Source organism: Zootoca vivipara, chromosome 12 (assembly GCF_963506605.1).
Source record: "Zootoca vivipara chromosome 12, rZooViv1.1, whole genome shotgun sequence".
Classification (NCBI taxonomy): Eukaryota; Metazoa; Chordata; class Lepidosauria; order Squamata; family Lacertidae; genus Zootoca; species Zootoca vivipara.
In genome coordinates, this window is record NC_083287.1 from 21,350,768 (window position 1) to 21,366,442 (window position 15,675).

Consider the following 15,675-nt stretch of genomic DNA (forward strand, 5'->3'; position numbering starts at 1 on the left):
CCGTTTATTTAAAAAAACAACCAAGGGCTTTTCCAGATGACCTGTTTGTTGGCATTCAAACTCAAAGCTTTTACTCTTTATCATCCAGACTTCATTGAGCAAGCATTCATTCCAACTTGCTTGTGGAGTGTTTGCAGGTTTTTCCATTGACAATTTGTTCATCCCACAGTTCTCAGTGGATTTCAAGTTTCCAAACAACACAAAGTTCCAATTAAAAAAACAAAGTGGTTTTGTTGCACTAGGACAACAAAGCACTTTAATTGTGCCAAACTTAAAGTTGCAATATGCTCTTGAGTCCCCTGTCCAGAGGTGCCAAACTTTAATCTTTTTAGCCATTTCTGGAAGATGGCAGGAATGTGTATATTGACACCTAAAAGCAGCCAGAAGAAGATGACTTAATTTTAATTGAAGAAATGTAGATTGCTGTACCGTACCATACTGACGCAATAAAAATAAGACATCCCACCGAAAATAAGCCACCCTGTTTTTTTTGAGGAAAAAATGTTATAAGATGGTGTCTTTAAAAAGAGGAAACACGGTAAAACACATAATAAAAACAAAAACAAAGAAAATCCAATAATCTCCTCTTCCACATTAAAAAGGTGTCAATTAGCAAAAAGCTTGGTTAAAGAGGAACTATTATTTTATTATTTATTAAGCATGTTCATGTGATTTTTCCCCTTTTTCTTTGAACTGTAGACCCTAATACCATACCACAATCTGCTTTTGAAAAATCATTGCTGTGTGGCATACTGTTTAAAAAACAGAAGCTCAGAACAAGCATTGTTCTTTGAATCTTGGCCAATATGTAAAGTCCATTTCAAACAAAATCAATTGGATTGTTGCCTTTAACTACACTGAGGATATTATAGTTAGTTCCAAAGCGTGGAACTAACTATACAAAGCGTAATACATATCTGCAAAGATATGTACATATTTGAATTACAATTACTGTTTTATAAACTTAAATTCGGAACTGAATTTTCTAAAGAATAATAGAAAACTTGGAGTTTTGTATTCACATTTTTAGCAACTGTTATCTAAACTGTGGGTTTCATTGCAGATTGCCAGTGAAACACCTCTAGATGTTGTAAGTATAAAGACATTTGCTGTAAAATATTTATTGCAAATATTCAGAATGCTTTATAGCCTAATTTTGTTTGACATTTCATTATTTATACTGGAAATTCAGCAGATACTTAACTAAAAGTTGAATCACTCAGAATAAAACATATGGCTCTTCTAGTTTGTTTTCCAAAGAAGCTAATTAGTAACGTTCAGATAGCTTTTATGTTGTCTACTGTGTTCCTGGTGATACAAGTAGACAAGTTAAAGAAACCACAAATTGCTGCTTGTTTCTCATTTAGCTCAGTTTTCGTGCTGTAGTTTTCTTGCTTCTTTAATTCAGCTTGATTCCTTAAAGGCTGCATTCACACATCATGCTAAGCTCAAACCATAGCATAGCATGATCATGCAGCGCCCAGGGAGGATATTGCAGCTGCTTTGATCCTCTAGCTTTTAAAGTTAATGTGGCACAACAACTAAGCCAAGATTTGGCTTCGTGTTTTGTCCAAAGCTGGGATCATAATTAAGTGTTCTCCTTGTAGCAGAGGGTCATCCAATGATTACAGGTCGTGGTTAGGGAGAAGAGACGTTTACCACAATCCAGGCTTGGGATGGCATGCTGAACCAAACTTTGGCTTAGCTTGCCATTATTTGGTGACTTAAAAAGCTTGGGGGATCAGGAAAGTGGGTGTCATCTCCGAGCCAGGAGCCAGCATATTCATGCCGTTACAGTAAACCATACCCTGTCTTTCTGTGACATGTGAACCAAGCCAAGGAACATCCTTCTCATATGCTTCCATTTCTCGCCCAGTCTTTTCCTGGAGGCCTATAACCATTAACTGATTTTTTTATAACAACAACAACAACTTTGTTCACATCAAGTCTTTCTAATGTGTTTTATAGTATGTCAGGAAAAAATATGAAAAGTTTAAGTGTAAGCTCTTTTTGTTTTTGTTACAAGAGCTTAACAAGCATGTTTTTATTTTAAAATACAAATTCCTCACTTTGGTATTTTCCCTCTGTTAATGAATTTAGATTGGGACAACCATGCATTGTTGAAGTATGTATGTTAATTAAAAATAATATGACTTTTATAATGTATATTTTTCTGTTTAGCTAATGGAAACATCTGGAACAGACATGCTGAATGATTCAGACAACAGGGCACCTATTAGTCCATTGCACTTAGCTGTAAGTATTTAGTTCACCAAATATTGATTATTGGCCTTTTAGAAAATAAACACACCTTTGCATTGGACGATTTAATGTAATTTTGACTTGTGCTTTGAGTTCATTTATGCATCAATAATTATTTACGCTTGCTAAAACCTGGACCACATTTGATAGATATCTTCGTAAAGTGTACATTTTTGCCTCAAATCTGATTCATTATTATCATAAATGCTATAATGTCCCCATCTATCTAAAGTTGTGACATTTCTCAGGCCTATCATGGACACCATCAAGCGCTGGAAGTATTAGTGCAGTCTTTATTGGATCTTGATGTCCGGAACAATAATGGTAGAACGCCATTGGATCTTGCAGCTTTTAAAGGACACGTTGAATGTGTCGATGTACTAATTAATCAGGGGGCATCTATTTTGGTGAAAGACTATGTTGTAAAGAGAACACCAATACATGCTGCAGGTAAGACCTTTAATGCTTCGTTTTTATATCATAGCAGAAAAGTAGTAAATAGGGTAGAAATTTGTTTATTTTGTTTAACAAAATTTATATACTGCTTAATTCTTTTTTAAAAAAATCTTAAGTGGTCTTACAAATAGAGAGCAGATTATCTAATTCTGCTGTTTCTAAAAAGCAGATAGTTACAAAAATTGCTTTGAATATGTTATATTGATATTACTCTGGTTATTTTATTTGGTTTTATTGGACCCTATTTTATAACTAGAGGTGTTAAATCCAGGCCTCCACATCTCTAACTACATGGCTTTGGAGCTTCTGTCTCCTTCCTTTCCTTGTCCATTTGTTTTTGCAGAGGTTTGGAGTTATCAAAAAATATTTAGGCACCCAGAGCAATGAATTGTATGTGGTTATATTTTCTGGTCTCCCTTAAGGTTTGGGCTTTGATGGTAGCCTTGCATGGATAACATGAAGAATCAGCCCAGCACATGAAATGTGTGTGCTTTCTGCATGACTTGGGATCCTCAGTCAATTTTTTTAAAATTTATTTTTAAAGATTTATACCCAACCCTCTTGATCACATAATCCCCACCCAGGCAAAACAAATCCTGTAAGTTGCAAGTTTCTCCCTTATGTGATGTGAATCTCAGCCATTCCCTCTTACCATCTCCACTAAAGCCTAAGGTCTGTGGTTAATCCAGATTTGTCAGCCAAAATTTGCATTATTTCACCCTTAGGATAAATGGATTGTGGTTGCATCACTGGGAAAAATGTATTTTATGCTTTAATGCAGTAATACCTTCTGACCATCTTAAAACATAAATTATAATTTTTCAAATAATTTGATGTTTAATTATTTTAATGGTTTTTGTTAATATTTTACAGCTACAAATGGTCATTCAGAATGTCTGCGGTTATTGATAGGAAATGCAGAACCACAGAATGCTGTCGACATCCAAGACGGAAATGGACAGTATGTCTCAAATTGCAATTTTCTCTTAAAATGAGCTAGCTAGTGCTGGGCTGACAGTATGAGTAGTATTATATATGATAGTTTAATCATTGCTAATATATATATATATATATATATATATATATATATATATATATATACACACACATATATATACACACATATATATATATCATGAGCATGAAATCAAAATAGCATTTAAAAAAATCCTTTAGGACCATTTGATTTTAAAAAAGAAATATACTCATATTTGCCTGATGTTTATTTGCTTTGAACACATACAGTAAATATTACAATAGACTATGAACCGAATAATGAGGTTTTCTTTAATAGCTGAATTGCTTTTTTGTCTTTTCAAACTTTTTTTTACTAGGCTTTCATGGACCTGTTCATGTAACACTAAGTGAAATCATGACTTAGCTTGAATGCACCAGGACCTGAGAGGAGATTTCACCATTTGCTCCTCCTCTGGCCCTGCTACCGGTGCTCTGCTCTGAGCTAAGCCAATGCGGTTGGCTTAGTGTTTCATCCAAACTCAGGTTCATGGTTTGCCTCACTCCAGACAAACTCAAAGCTATAACCAAAGTTTGTTCTTGGATTTATAGTTCATGGTTTGCCTGGAGGAAATAGATTCAGATAAAGAATGTAAATAAATATATTTTATCATTTTCATAATAATTTATTATTCCCAGTGGTCATGTTTTGGATAAAGTTTATTTTCAAATTAAGATATGCAGTATTGAGCAATTACCTCCAGCTGGCCTTTTATGAAACTCAGTGCTGAATTGTTGCAGAGCATTCATTATTTAAAAACCCATGAAATAGTTTATTACCAGGCAGATCTTCAAATCATTCTGCAAATAAAATAAAGAACAAAGGGCTAAGGCATTGCATACATTTTTAGGTTGTGGTTTGCAGACAGTTATGAGGCAACAATAGTGAAAGGTGCATCACAACTGTATTTTGACCTGGCTTCTCTATCCTACTCTCTTTAATATATGGTATGCTCCTTTTAAGAAGAGTTGTCTCTGTCTCCATTCAAATGTGCAGCAGCCCTTCCAGTCCATGGACTGAGTCAAACTAGGATTTGCTAATGTTTCTCTTCACAGTTGTCTAGCTTGCCACGTGAGCAGGTTTGTGAGCTTGTTAACATAGAAGGTATGGGTTTTTTTTGTTTCTCTTCCAGGACTCCTCTGATGTTGTCTGTTCTCAATGGGCACACAGATTGTGTCTATTCATTGCTTAATAAAGGAGCAAATGTAGATGCCAAAGATAAATGGGGAAGAACAGCATTGCACAGAGGAGTAAGTGTGTCATTCATTGTCCCCTGCCTCACCTTTTGCTTCAATAGGTAGTATCGCTGAAGTTTCCCTAGAGAAACATTGCTTTAGATATAGACTGATTTGGTTATGCTTAGAGGTCTTGCTGAGCTCAGCGCAACAAGCAAGTCATTGATTTCAATGGAAACTAAGTTCAACTAACTTAGTCTGGATCCAGAGCACTTTGTTTGTACTGTATGTTATATATCCCCCCCCCTTTTATAGCAAACTGTTACAAAGTGGCTTACAATGTAAATGCTGTAGCGTTAACAATACAGAAACAAATGCTGTTTGGAAAGTGTCCAAAGACATGCAAAATCAGCTCTCAGGGCCGTCTTAAGCATGCCAGGCGCCGTGGTGCGCCGGATCCCTCCGGCGCGCCCCCCCTGCCCCGTTTCCCAGCGCAGCAGGCGGGCGGGCGCCGTGCGCAGTTGGGCTGCTGTGGGCGCAGCTGCACTACACCACCCAGCCTGCACGCGGCGGAGGCAGCCCCAGGCCCGCGTGCCTCCGGAGAGCCCACTGGGGGTGGGCCTAGAGCCGGCCCTGTCAGCTCTCAATAGCTTTTGAAGCCTACATTCCTAGCAGGCTCCACCTGCCTTTTTGTACACAAATGTCCAGCTTTGCCCATTTATCGATGTGAAAACTGATTGGGCTGATATGGTAGTGAAGCAATGGATGGATCACATAACTGAGGAGACCATTGATTTTTCTTCTTTGTGACTATATACAAGTTGTCGCAATATATGCTTTCTGTGTTACATTTTTCCAGGCAGTTACGGGACACGAGGAGTGTGTAGAAGCTCTGCTTCAACATGGTGCAAAGTCCATACTACGAGATTGCAGAGGACGAACACCTATACATTTGTCAGCTGCATGTGGACATATTGGGGTGTTAGGAGCACTCTTGCAGTCAGCAGCATCTGGAGATACAGTACCTGCCCTTGCAGACAATCATGGATATACATCATTGCACTGGGCCTGTTACAATGGTAAATAAGACATGATCATTTCTTAAGAATAAATATTCTAGGGGAAGACGAAAACTTGGCTGGTGTAGAATCACGTGACTCGTGCAAGCTGCCTTGTGCTTCCAATCTCCATTGCCATTCTCAGATCAGACAGTGCTAACTAATAAAACCCTAAAATGCACCAGGAGAACTAGAGAAGGATTTTGGCCAGATGCAACCTATTATCTTAGGCGCCATACCATGAATATTTACACATGCAAAAGAACCTTAGGAAGTTTGTAGCTGATTGGTCCCACAGCATGTGACTAATTAGAAGTGTCATGTGCCAGGATGTCTCTGTAGGAGACAATTGCCAGGCCACAGTACGAGTCTTGGATAGCAAATAAACACATACAGGAATAAGATAAATACTGTAAGTGTCGGAGTCCACATGCACAAAAGACACACCCTATTCAATATTTCTGCCAATAGATCTTCAATTCATTTATCTCCTCCCTCCCCCTCTGTTGGTTTCACCTCATTTCTATTATAGTAGCTGTGTGACAGCATCGTAGCCATGAAAAATGGTACCTATGGCTACGATTACCTGATAGTCAGGAGTGTTCCAAAATACACATCAGTTTCCAACACGTGACATATAATAAGAAATAAACTATACATTCTATTTATACTTAGTGTTTCATAACCAAGACTTCTGATTTGTATTATTTTTCATTTGCTATCTGGCATTTAAACCATTTTAGGTCATGACAGCTGTGTTGAGGTTCTTTTGGAACAGGAAGTTTTCCAGAAAATGGAAGGAAATTCTTTCAGCCCATTGCATTGTGCTGTGTAAGCAACTTCTACATGGATTTCATTGTATCTTTTTAACAAACTTCAGCTTTTCTGGAAGTAATTCCCTTTTAAATTTCTGATAGGATTAATGATAACGAGGGCGCTGCTGAAATGCTAATTGATACACTGGGTTCTAGCATTGTAAATTCTACAGATGGAAAAGACAGGTAAGGTTTGAAGCACATTTAATAAAAAGAATGTTCTGCATTTTCAGTTCTGTTTAATAGGCAGCCAGAGTTGCTGCCTTATGTGTTCTCTGACTGTTATCCCAGTAAGAGAGGTGGAGAGTGAATGTAATGAAGTGTCTTGGTAGAAAGCATGGCTGGTTGGAATCCTGGACAGCAGCATGCCAACTACAACATTTTGTCGCAGGTTTCACGTGTTTAATCTAGATTAAGGCCCCATCTGCACTACACATTTTAAACAGTACCATACTTTAAACAGTCATGGCTTCCCCCAATGAATTCTGGGAACTGTGGTTTGTTCAGGGTGCCAAGAGTTGTTAAGAGACCCCTATCCCCCTCAGGGAGCTACAGTTCCCAGAGTTCCCTGGGAAATGGAATTGGTTGTTAAACCAATCTGTAGCTCTATGAGAGGAACGGGGCTCTTAACAACTCTCAGTACCCTTAATGAGCGACAGTTCTCAGGATTCTTTGGTATGATACTGCTTTAAATATATAGTGCAGATCTGTGTGTTCTAATTTAAAACAGCTGATGTTTTAATATCTGTAAAAGCTTAGTATTTTACAATGGTAGGTTAACTATTATATATATTCCAGCTAGATTTAATACTTGACTTATAATTTCAAGCTGACTGGACTATTCCCTTCCCTATATATTTCAGTGATATGTATAATTTATAATATGTTCAATAAATAAAGAAATAAAGCTGTGTGATCCTACATATAAGTATATGGGAATCCTTCATTAAACTTATATAGGATTGCACTTTCATTACACAGTAAACCAAAACTCTTAAGAAAATAATTATGATATGAAAAGAAGCTTTGGATATTTTGGGCTGAGATCTGGGTTTGGACCTCTTTTGTAATATCTGCAGTGCTTTGCCCAACCCTACTCTTTCTAACGACTAAACAACAACAACTCTTTCTATATCTCCTGCCCCTTGTTATTCCATGAAAAGGGCAAGAGGGCAATAGTTGACTCTATATATGTTGAGATAATTCAAATTCACAAATCATAATCTTCTAAATTTTAAAGCAGTTTTTTTCACAACTGCTAGACGATTTGTGTTTTTAAGTAGAATCATGCATATGATATTAGTTGTTAGCCTGCTTTTTAATCTACAAAGTGCGCTCTTTTTCTTCTCCCCAGAACTCCTCTTCATGCAGCAGCCTTTACGGACCATGTAGAGTGCTTACAGCTTTTGCTCAGCCATAATGCACAAGTAAACTCCGTAGATTCTTCTGGGAAGACACCTCTAATGATGGCTGCAGAAAATGGACAAACAAATACAGTTGGTAAAAAGAGAACTCTTGTGTATTTTTTGTTTTCATTACTAATAACTATTAATTATACTAACATAAAAAGCTTGCATTGGAACTGCATAGGCCATTTTTTAAAGTAGATTTGCAGATTTCAAATTGATCAACCAAGCAACTTTTTTGGTTAATATTTTTATTAATCAACAGAATTTGATTCAAAAGAACACACATCCTCTTAACAACTACTGTACAGTAGTTTCATAATTTCATTCACGGGATAAGCCGCAGTGTTAAGTCAGGCAACCTGTCGAGTGACGTCTTAGAGGATAGAAAAGCATAGGATGATGAAACGGGGGCAGTAGGGAAATTTGCACACACAAACAAACAAATGTTACTAACAGTTACTTGAGTGGTGGGAGAGACTATTGCATTCAAGTTACAGGTAGGTAGCCGTGTTGGTCTGACGTAGTTGAAACAAAATTTAAAAAATCCTTCCAGCAGCAGCTTAAAGACCAACTAAGTTTTTATTTTGGTATGAGCTTTCGTGTGCATGCATCTGAAGAAGTGTGCATGCACACGAAAGCTCATACCAAAATAAAACCTTAGTTGGTCTTTAAGGTGCTGCTGGAAGGAATTTTTTTATTTTGTATTGCATTCAAATCATGCTTGAGGGATTCCCAAAGGCATCTCTGGTTGACAACTTTGTGAAACAGAACGCTCAACTTGAAAGGCTTTTGATCTGATACAGCAAGCATGCTCTTATGTTCTTAATCATGTCAGGCCTATTTACACTTCTGAGTTGGGAACAATCTCTGCTGATGAGAGAACAGTTAAAAAAAAACACTACAAAGCTTCCGTCTATAACTGCATCTTTTCAGTTAATGTAACACTTTACTTCTTTCAGAGGTGCTGGTTAGCAGTGCTAAAGCCGATCTGACCTTGCAAGATAAGTGTAAAAACACAGCACTGCATTTGGCTTGCAGCAAGGTATGTATCATTTTCCAGTTTGGAGCTTCTGTGATTTATTGCTGGTCTCGTCATGGTTTTCATCATTTATCCATTTGAATAAAGTTGGTCTAGAGCAGCAGTGGTGGCACAGCAGTATTTTAAATGCACTGGGAAAGAACTACACCTTGAGTGGGGTGCAGAGTTCTTTATCATGCTTGCTTCATTCATAGTTGCATCAACATTGTGAGCCAGGTAACAGATTTTTAACAATGGCTATCTAAAGCAGGCATAGGCAAACTCGGCCCTCCACATGTTTTGGGATTACAATTCCCATCATCCCTGGCCGCTGGTACTGTTAGCTAGGGATGATGGGAGTTGTAGTCCCAAAACATCTGGAAGGCCGAGTTTGCCTATGCCCGCTTTACCTCAATGCTGGTGGCAATCACCACACCTTGTGACAGATCACTTCGTGTGTATGCATATGTGTGTGTAATATAAATCAGGCATAGGCAATGTTTTGGGACTACAACTCCCATCATCCCTAGCTAACAGGACCAGTAGTCAGGGATGGTGGGAATTGTAGTCCCAAAACATCTGGAGGGCCAAGTTTGCCTATGCCTGATCTAAAGCTAAGACAATGACGTCCATCTGTTGAGCTTTTTAAGGTGTCCCGTGGTCTGGACTCTCTACCAGAACTACTCCATTATTGGGCAGATGAAACATCATCGCATATACTGGACCTGCTAGGAATACAGAGGGCATTTTGGCAAAGGGGGAGAGAAGATGATACGGTTAAGAAAGGGAATGAAGGAAGAGAGGCAGCAGTGGGTACAAAAATTGTAGACACTGAAGTAAAAGACAGAAACATGCAGTCTTCACCACTATAATATCTAAGCATATTGGGCTAAGGATCTTGTGTCCTTCCGCAGACCATACTTAGTGCTAATAAAAACTCTACCTACTAGTTACAAATCTCTGTTGTTTATATAATCTAAAGAAAACTTGTGTAGATTGTTTCAAATATACATGTGAAATTTGCCAAGGTTTAAAATAATAGATTTTTGTTTTAAAGGAAGAATAAAGAATCTCTTTTTCCTTTTCCTTCCTTTTTAAAAAAGGGTCATGAAACTAGTGCCTTGTTAATACTGGAGAAGATTACAGATAGAAATCTCATCAATGCCACCAATGCAGCCTTGCAGACGTAAGTAGAGCTTCATATAGCACTGAAAATCTATTATTGAAGAAACTATATTTAGGTGAATGTAGTGGAGTGGGAGCAGGGAGATTATGGGGGGAAATGCTCACTAAATATTTTTTGTGTGATAATTGGCAAAATGTGAATTGAATCTATACGATGTTTTAAGAAATGGTCTTCATGGAAACATTAGGCAAAGGGCAAGGCAGAACAGAAATATTAACAGTAAACAAAAGTAGCAATAATTTAGAGGTCACAAGGCAGGGAAATAGTAATCATGCTGGCTTAAAACAAGGTACAGAAAAAGGATGTTTGGCTAGTTACTGACACAGTTACTGTACTCTGATTCATGTTTGCTTGGAATAGGATGAGAGTTAGTTCACACAAAAATCACAGGTTACATGAGAACCAAAGAACTGCTTAGTCTCATACCATATTGATTCTGTCTGTTGGCTAACCTTTGGTCCTTCAGATATTGCTGGACTATAACTCCTACCCTCTCTGTATTGTAATAATACATTAATTCTACAGATACATAACAAGCTACTTACAGATATTTAAACATGCTCAAATATTTGGATATCACTTTTTCTACTCTAGAAATTGCAACCGCTTGCTTTAATATGTATATAATTACCTCTTCACAAGGATAGAAATGAAAATACTAATATAATCAGACAGTAATCTTTGTATGCATTTTTAATGTGTTTGTTGTAAGATTTGTATGTGGTTGTCTCTACAGACCTTTGCATGTTGCTGCTCGGAATGGATTAACAGTTGTAGTTCAAGAACTTCTAGGAAAAGGAGCAAGTGTACTTGCCGTTGATGAAAATGGTAAGTAAATTTAAACAAGGTAAAGTTGAATCAAAAGAGCCTGCATAGCACTTCCTTTTCCAGCAGTGCCATATTGCCTCCAAGAAGCCTGGTATTCAAAGGTATGCTGCTTCTGGGCATCTATTGGGGTCTATTTTCCATGAATTTGTCTAATGCTATCTAAATCAGTGGTCACCTGGTTCACCTGCAATGCTAAACCATGTTACGTGTTGCTGTTCGCCTTGGGCTTGCGTGCTCCCCACCTTCTTCCCACTGCAGTTACAAGGAGATTGGAAGGTTCAATATTAGATTAGCCACAGTTAAGCATTATATCCAAACCCAAAAGTGCAGCTAATTGCTGAGAATTAGCCACCTTTATAAACTGTGGTTTGAAGTTGACTTGTTTCCATTCAGCACAGTTTGGATGTCACAAAAGTTGTGGCTAGTCTAAAATAGAAGCTGCGCTAGATCAGGGGGGTGGCACACTAACTCAGAGTCCCATTGCACAAATGGAAACTCATCCCCACTTGGCAGATGGACACAGTTGTCTGTCACCCACAGAATTCAGTTTTTAATTAGTACAGTCGTACTTTGGTTCTCGAATGCCTTGTGACTCAAACAGTTTGGCTCCTGAATGCCGCAAACCCGGAAGTGAGTGTTCCAGTTTAAGGACATTCTTTGGAACCCAAACGGCTGCCGTGGCTTCAGATTGAGTGCAGGAAGCTCCTGCAGCCAACTGGAAGCCGCGCCTTGGTTTTCAGAAGTCGAGCGGACTTCCGGCACGGATTTCGTTCGAGAACCCAAGGTACGATTGTATAGCATAACAAAATCGTACTTTGCTGCTGTACCAATTGATTGGACTTTGGAGCAATATCTGAAATTTGGGGTGTTTCTTGAAATAAAATTTATGATTTTATTCTGACTCTAGGTTATACACCAGCTTTGGCCTGTGCTCCCAATAAGGATGTTGCTGATTGCCTAGCTCTCATTCTGGCCACAATGATGCCTGTTTCGTCAAGCACCACGCTACCTTCCCTTACTTTCAATGCCATTAATCATTACACCAACACCTCAAAAACTGTCACCTTTGACTCCTTGCCTATTATCAGAAGTGAACATAGCTCTTACTGTAGTTTCAACAACATTGGCAGGGAAGATGGCTACCCATATACGGAAGAAGATGAACTTAATGACTCGGATTCTGAAACCTATTAAGAAGCTTCCTTGGAGGTCAGAAGAGGAACCCACTTGCTGAATTTCAAGATTGTGTTGTTGGAGAAAGCAGTTTCTGAATATAAAAAGGGGGCACCCAGAAGAGCTGTTGTTTTTTTAAAACAAACATGGGTGCACATGAAATACTTGTGCAACTTCCCAAAGGCTTTTAAAAGCAGGTTATGCAAAGGAAATGCTTCAAATCCATGGTGCAAAAGAAAAGAAAAATTACACAAAATGTTATTTAATTGCAGTGTACTAGGTTGTCCATGGTGCCATGAAGAATCCTAAAACGGCTGTGCACCATTGTCTGTCTAAATGAATAAACAAGTTACACAACAAAGAAGACAATAGATTTAAATCTTACCAAGATCATTTTTAAGGCAATAATTGAGTTTGGTACAGAAGGCGTTGTTTGTGCAGCAAATTGCCAAAGGACCAAATGAATAACTTAGACTTTTTTTAATTAAAAAAAAAACTTTTTTTGAAAAGTTGAATAGGTTAAATAAGTAATAGTCTTAACCAACCCCTAAATTACTTCTGACAATTAATGTTAGATTTGGTTTTAAATGTCTTATTTGTTTTTAATCACCTAACGGCCTCCCAACACAGTTAAATGTACCATGGGGGGGACGGGACGTAATTTTCAGTTTGTTTCTCTGAGATGAAATGAAAAGGAACTTGTCACAATCTTATAGTAGTGAAGCTGTACTGGCCTTACCAGGAGTAGTCAGGCTGAAACTTGTACAGTAGTATAATAAAAGGGAGATGTGACAGCGATGCAGTATTTATTGCACAGCTTACTTTTACGAAAATAAATCTGTTTTAAATATATATTTTTATTCAAAATACAGGAATGGTAATTATCTGGATGAGCAAAACTGCATCAAAAATGAGAATTGTAAAATCCTGACACCCTGCTAGGCTGCCTTAGGGAAATGGCATTTTCTACAGCTTGCCCAGTCTTCTACATCATATACAACGACCATGAGATTTGTGCCTCTACGATGTATATAATTTTTTTAATTAAAAAAAACCACCTCCTAAGCTTTTATGGCACAGGATGTGACTGGGAGATGGTTAAAATGGTTTCCCCCTCATCAAAAAGGTACAGTGATGAATCTTTGGAAATGTATTCCAAGTCCTTCAGCTAGAGTTACAGCTTCCCTTGAGTTTGTCTAATTTATAACTGGCTATGAATCAGCTGAAAAATGGAATACATTTCTCGAGCCTAAAAAGAAATTTGTTAAATAAATTTGTTAAAATAGAGGTATTTACTTTATTTGGTTCTGCTTTAATTGAAAAGTAACATTTTAATTATAACTTGCTTATGTACATGCAAGAACATATTCTTGCATGTTGAGGTAAAACACAAATGACTTGCTATAAACTGACCCCAACCTTCTTTTATCCTTTTTGTATTGTGAAACTGGAAACCTTAATGCCATTGTAAATTATCAGCTTGTTTTCTGAACATAGTGTGGAAACACAGGACAGTATTTTGATCTATTTGATAATTTTGTGGGTTTTTGAAGAATTAATGAGCATGTACATATAAATAGCGACTGCTTGAATACTGTATTTACCTGCACTCTTTGAGTACATCAAGATTCCTGTGTATATTTTACAGAGTATAATAAAACCCAGATGTGAGAGTTGTATTTAATGAATAATCTGTGTATCCATGTGGGATAATTGTTAATTCCTGAAAGGGCTTCTCTTCATTGAATACCTCAGATTTATAAATCCTATTCTACAACCCTTTTTGGTCCTGTTGATTCTAAAGCAAAGATCAGTCATTCAAATAACTAAGCTATCTTTTGGAGGCCTTTTGATCATTGATCACATGCATTATTACTACTGGATAATTTGAAAAGCTTGGGGCCTTTGCTTTTCTATATTGTTCTCCTTAATGTGCTTTGGCATTGCATAAAATGGAATGGATGGCTTACTAATTGATCGAAAGGCCTGTTAATTCCACCAGAACTTGGTAGCATTAGCACTCTAGCTGTGAAATAGCTGGATATTGTCCACCTAAAAGTTCTTGGTAAGCCTCTCTTTTCTGATGTAGGTAACTTGCTGTTGCTGGTGAGTGATGCTGACATGCTACAACAGTGCTTTTATTTATACAATTGTTTTGCATTTACTCATAAGTCTAATTAGCATTACATTTGACATTCTCTTGTTTTCTCAAGTTCATTCTTTTAGGCAGAAAAAAAGATTAAATGCAGGTAAAACTGTTGTTTTTATACAGTAAATATCTTTCACACTGGGGTCCTTTAGAGCTTCTGGTGTTTTTTTTGGGGGGGGGGTAGCGTTCTGTTATTGAAAGTGGAATTAGAACACATCACTTAATATAGTATCTTATTATTAATATAGTGACATTATTCTGCAACATCATTTCTGTTCACTATAAAAGTCCTTTCTACTCGGTATTATTGTTTTTTAAATTTGTATACTGCCCTTCATCTGTAGATCTCAGGGCGGTTCACAAGTGTTTAACCTATCTATCCACACTGGATGCAAAGACCCAGCTTGAGTTTCTCAGAAACAAGTCATGACAGACAAATCTCATTTCTTTCTTTTTTTTATAAGAGTTACAAGCTTGGTGGATCAGAGGACTACTGTGGACATAGTGTGTATTAAGTTTAGTAAGGCTTTTGACAAAGTCCCCTAGAATATTCTTATGCAGAAGCTGGTAAAATGTGGGCTGGGTGGGGCAACGTTTAGGGAGGAAGAACCAGCTGCACAAATATAAGATGGGGGACAACTAGCTTGCCAGTAGTAACATGTGAGAGGGATCTTGAGGACTTAGTAGACCACAAGCTTAACATGAGTCAACAGTGTGATGCAGCAGCAAATAAAGCTAATGCTATTCTAGGCTGCATCAACAGAAGTATAGTATATAGTGTCCATATCGGTGGAAGAAATAGTACTGCTATGCCTTGGTCGGATCATACTTGGAGAACTGTGTCCAGTCCTGGGTATCACAATTTAAGGAGGATATTGACAAGCAAGAACATGTGCAGAGGTGGTAGCCCAAGGTGATCAAGGGTTTGGAAACCAAGCTTTATGAGGAACAGTTGAGGCAGCTGGATTTGTTTTAGCCTGGAAAAGCAGAGACTGAGAGGCGATATCACAGCCATCTTCAAATATCTAAAGCAGTATTTCCCAACCTTGTGCCTCCAGCTGTTTTCGGACTACAATTCCCATCATTCCTGACCACTGGTCTTGCTAGCTAGGGATGATGGGAGTTGTAGTC

The 15,675-nt window shown here is 37.8% G+C and overlaps 1 protein-coding gene across 2 annotated transcripts in view; it reads left to right on the plus strand.

Moving 5' to 3' along the window:
* Positions 1-14,461, plus strand: part of ANKRD28 (ankyrin repeat domain 28) — a 93,598-nt gene extending 79,137 nt beyond the window's left edge. The window contains exons 16-28 of one of the 2 annotated variants that reach the window (XM_035130377.2): positions 1,064-1,090; positions 2,182-2,256; positions 2,511-2,712; positions 3,592-3,679; positions 4,866-4,983; positions 5,768-5,987; positions 6,710-6,797; positions 6,884-6,967; positions 8,136-8,281; positions 9,150-9,232; positions 10,312-10,394; positions 11,131-11,222; positions 12,130-14,438. In XM_035130377.2, coding sequence (XP_034986268.1) covers positions 1,064-1,090; positions 2,182-2,256; positions 2,511-2,712; positions 3,592-3,679; positions 4,866-4,983; positions 5,768-5,987; positions 6,710-6,797; positions 6,884-6,967; positions 8,136-8,281; positions 9,150-9,232; positions 10,312-10,394; positions 11,131-11,222; positions 12,130-12,416 — 1,593 coding nt within the window. In that variant the 3' untranslated portion in view covers positions 12,417-14,438. Of the gene's footprint in view, positions 1-1,063; positions 1,091-2,181; positions 2,257-2,510; positions 2,713-3,591; positions 3,680-4,865; positions 4,984-5,767; positions 5,988-6,709; positions 6,798-6,883; positions 6,968-8,135; positions 8,282-9,149; positions 9,233-10,311; positions 10,395-11,130; positions 11,223-12,129 lie in introns of both variants that reach the window. The other variant, XM_035130376.2, reaches the window with a different exon arrangement.
* Positions 14,462-15,675: the final 1,214 nt, after the last annotated feature.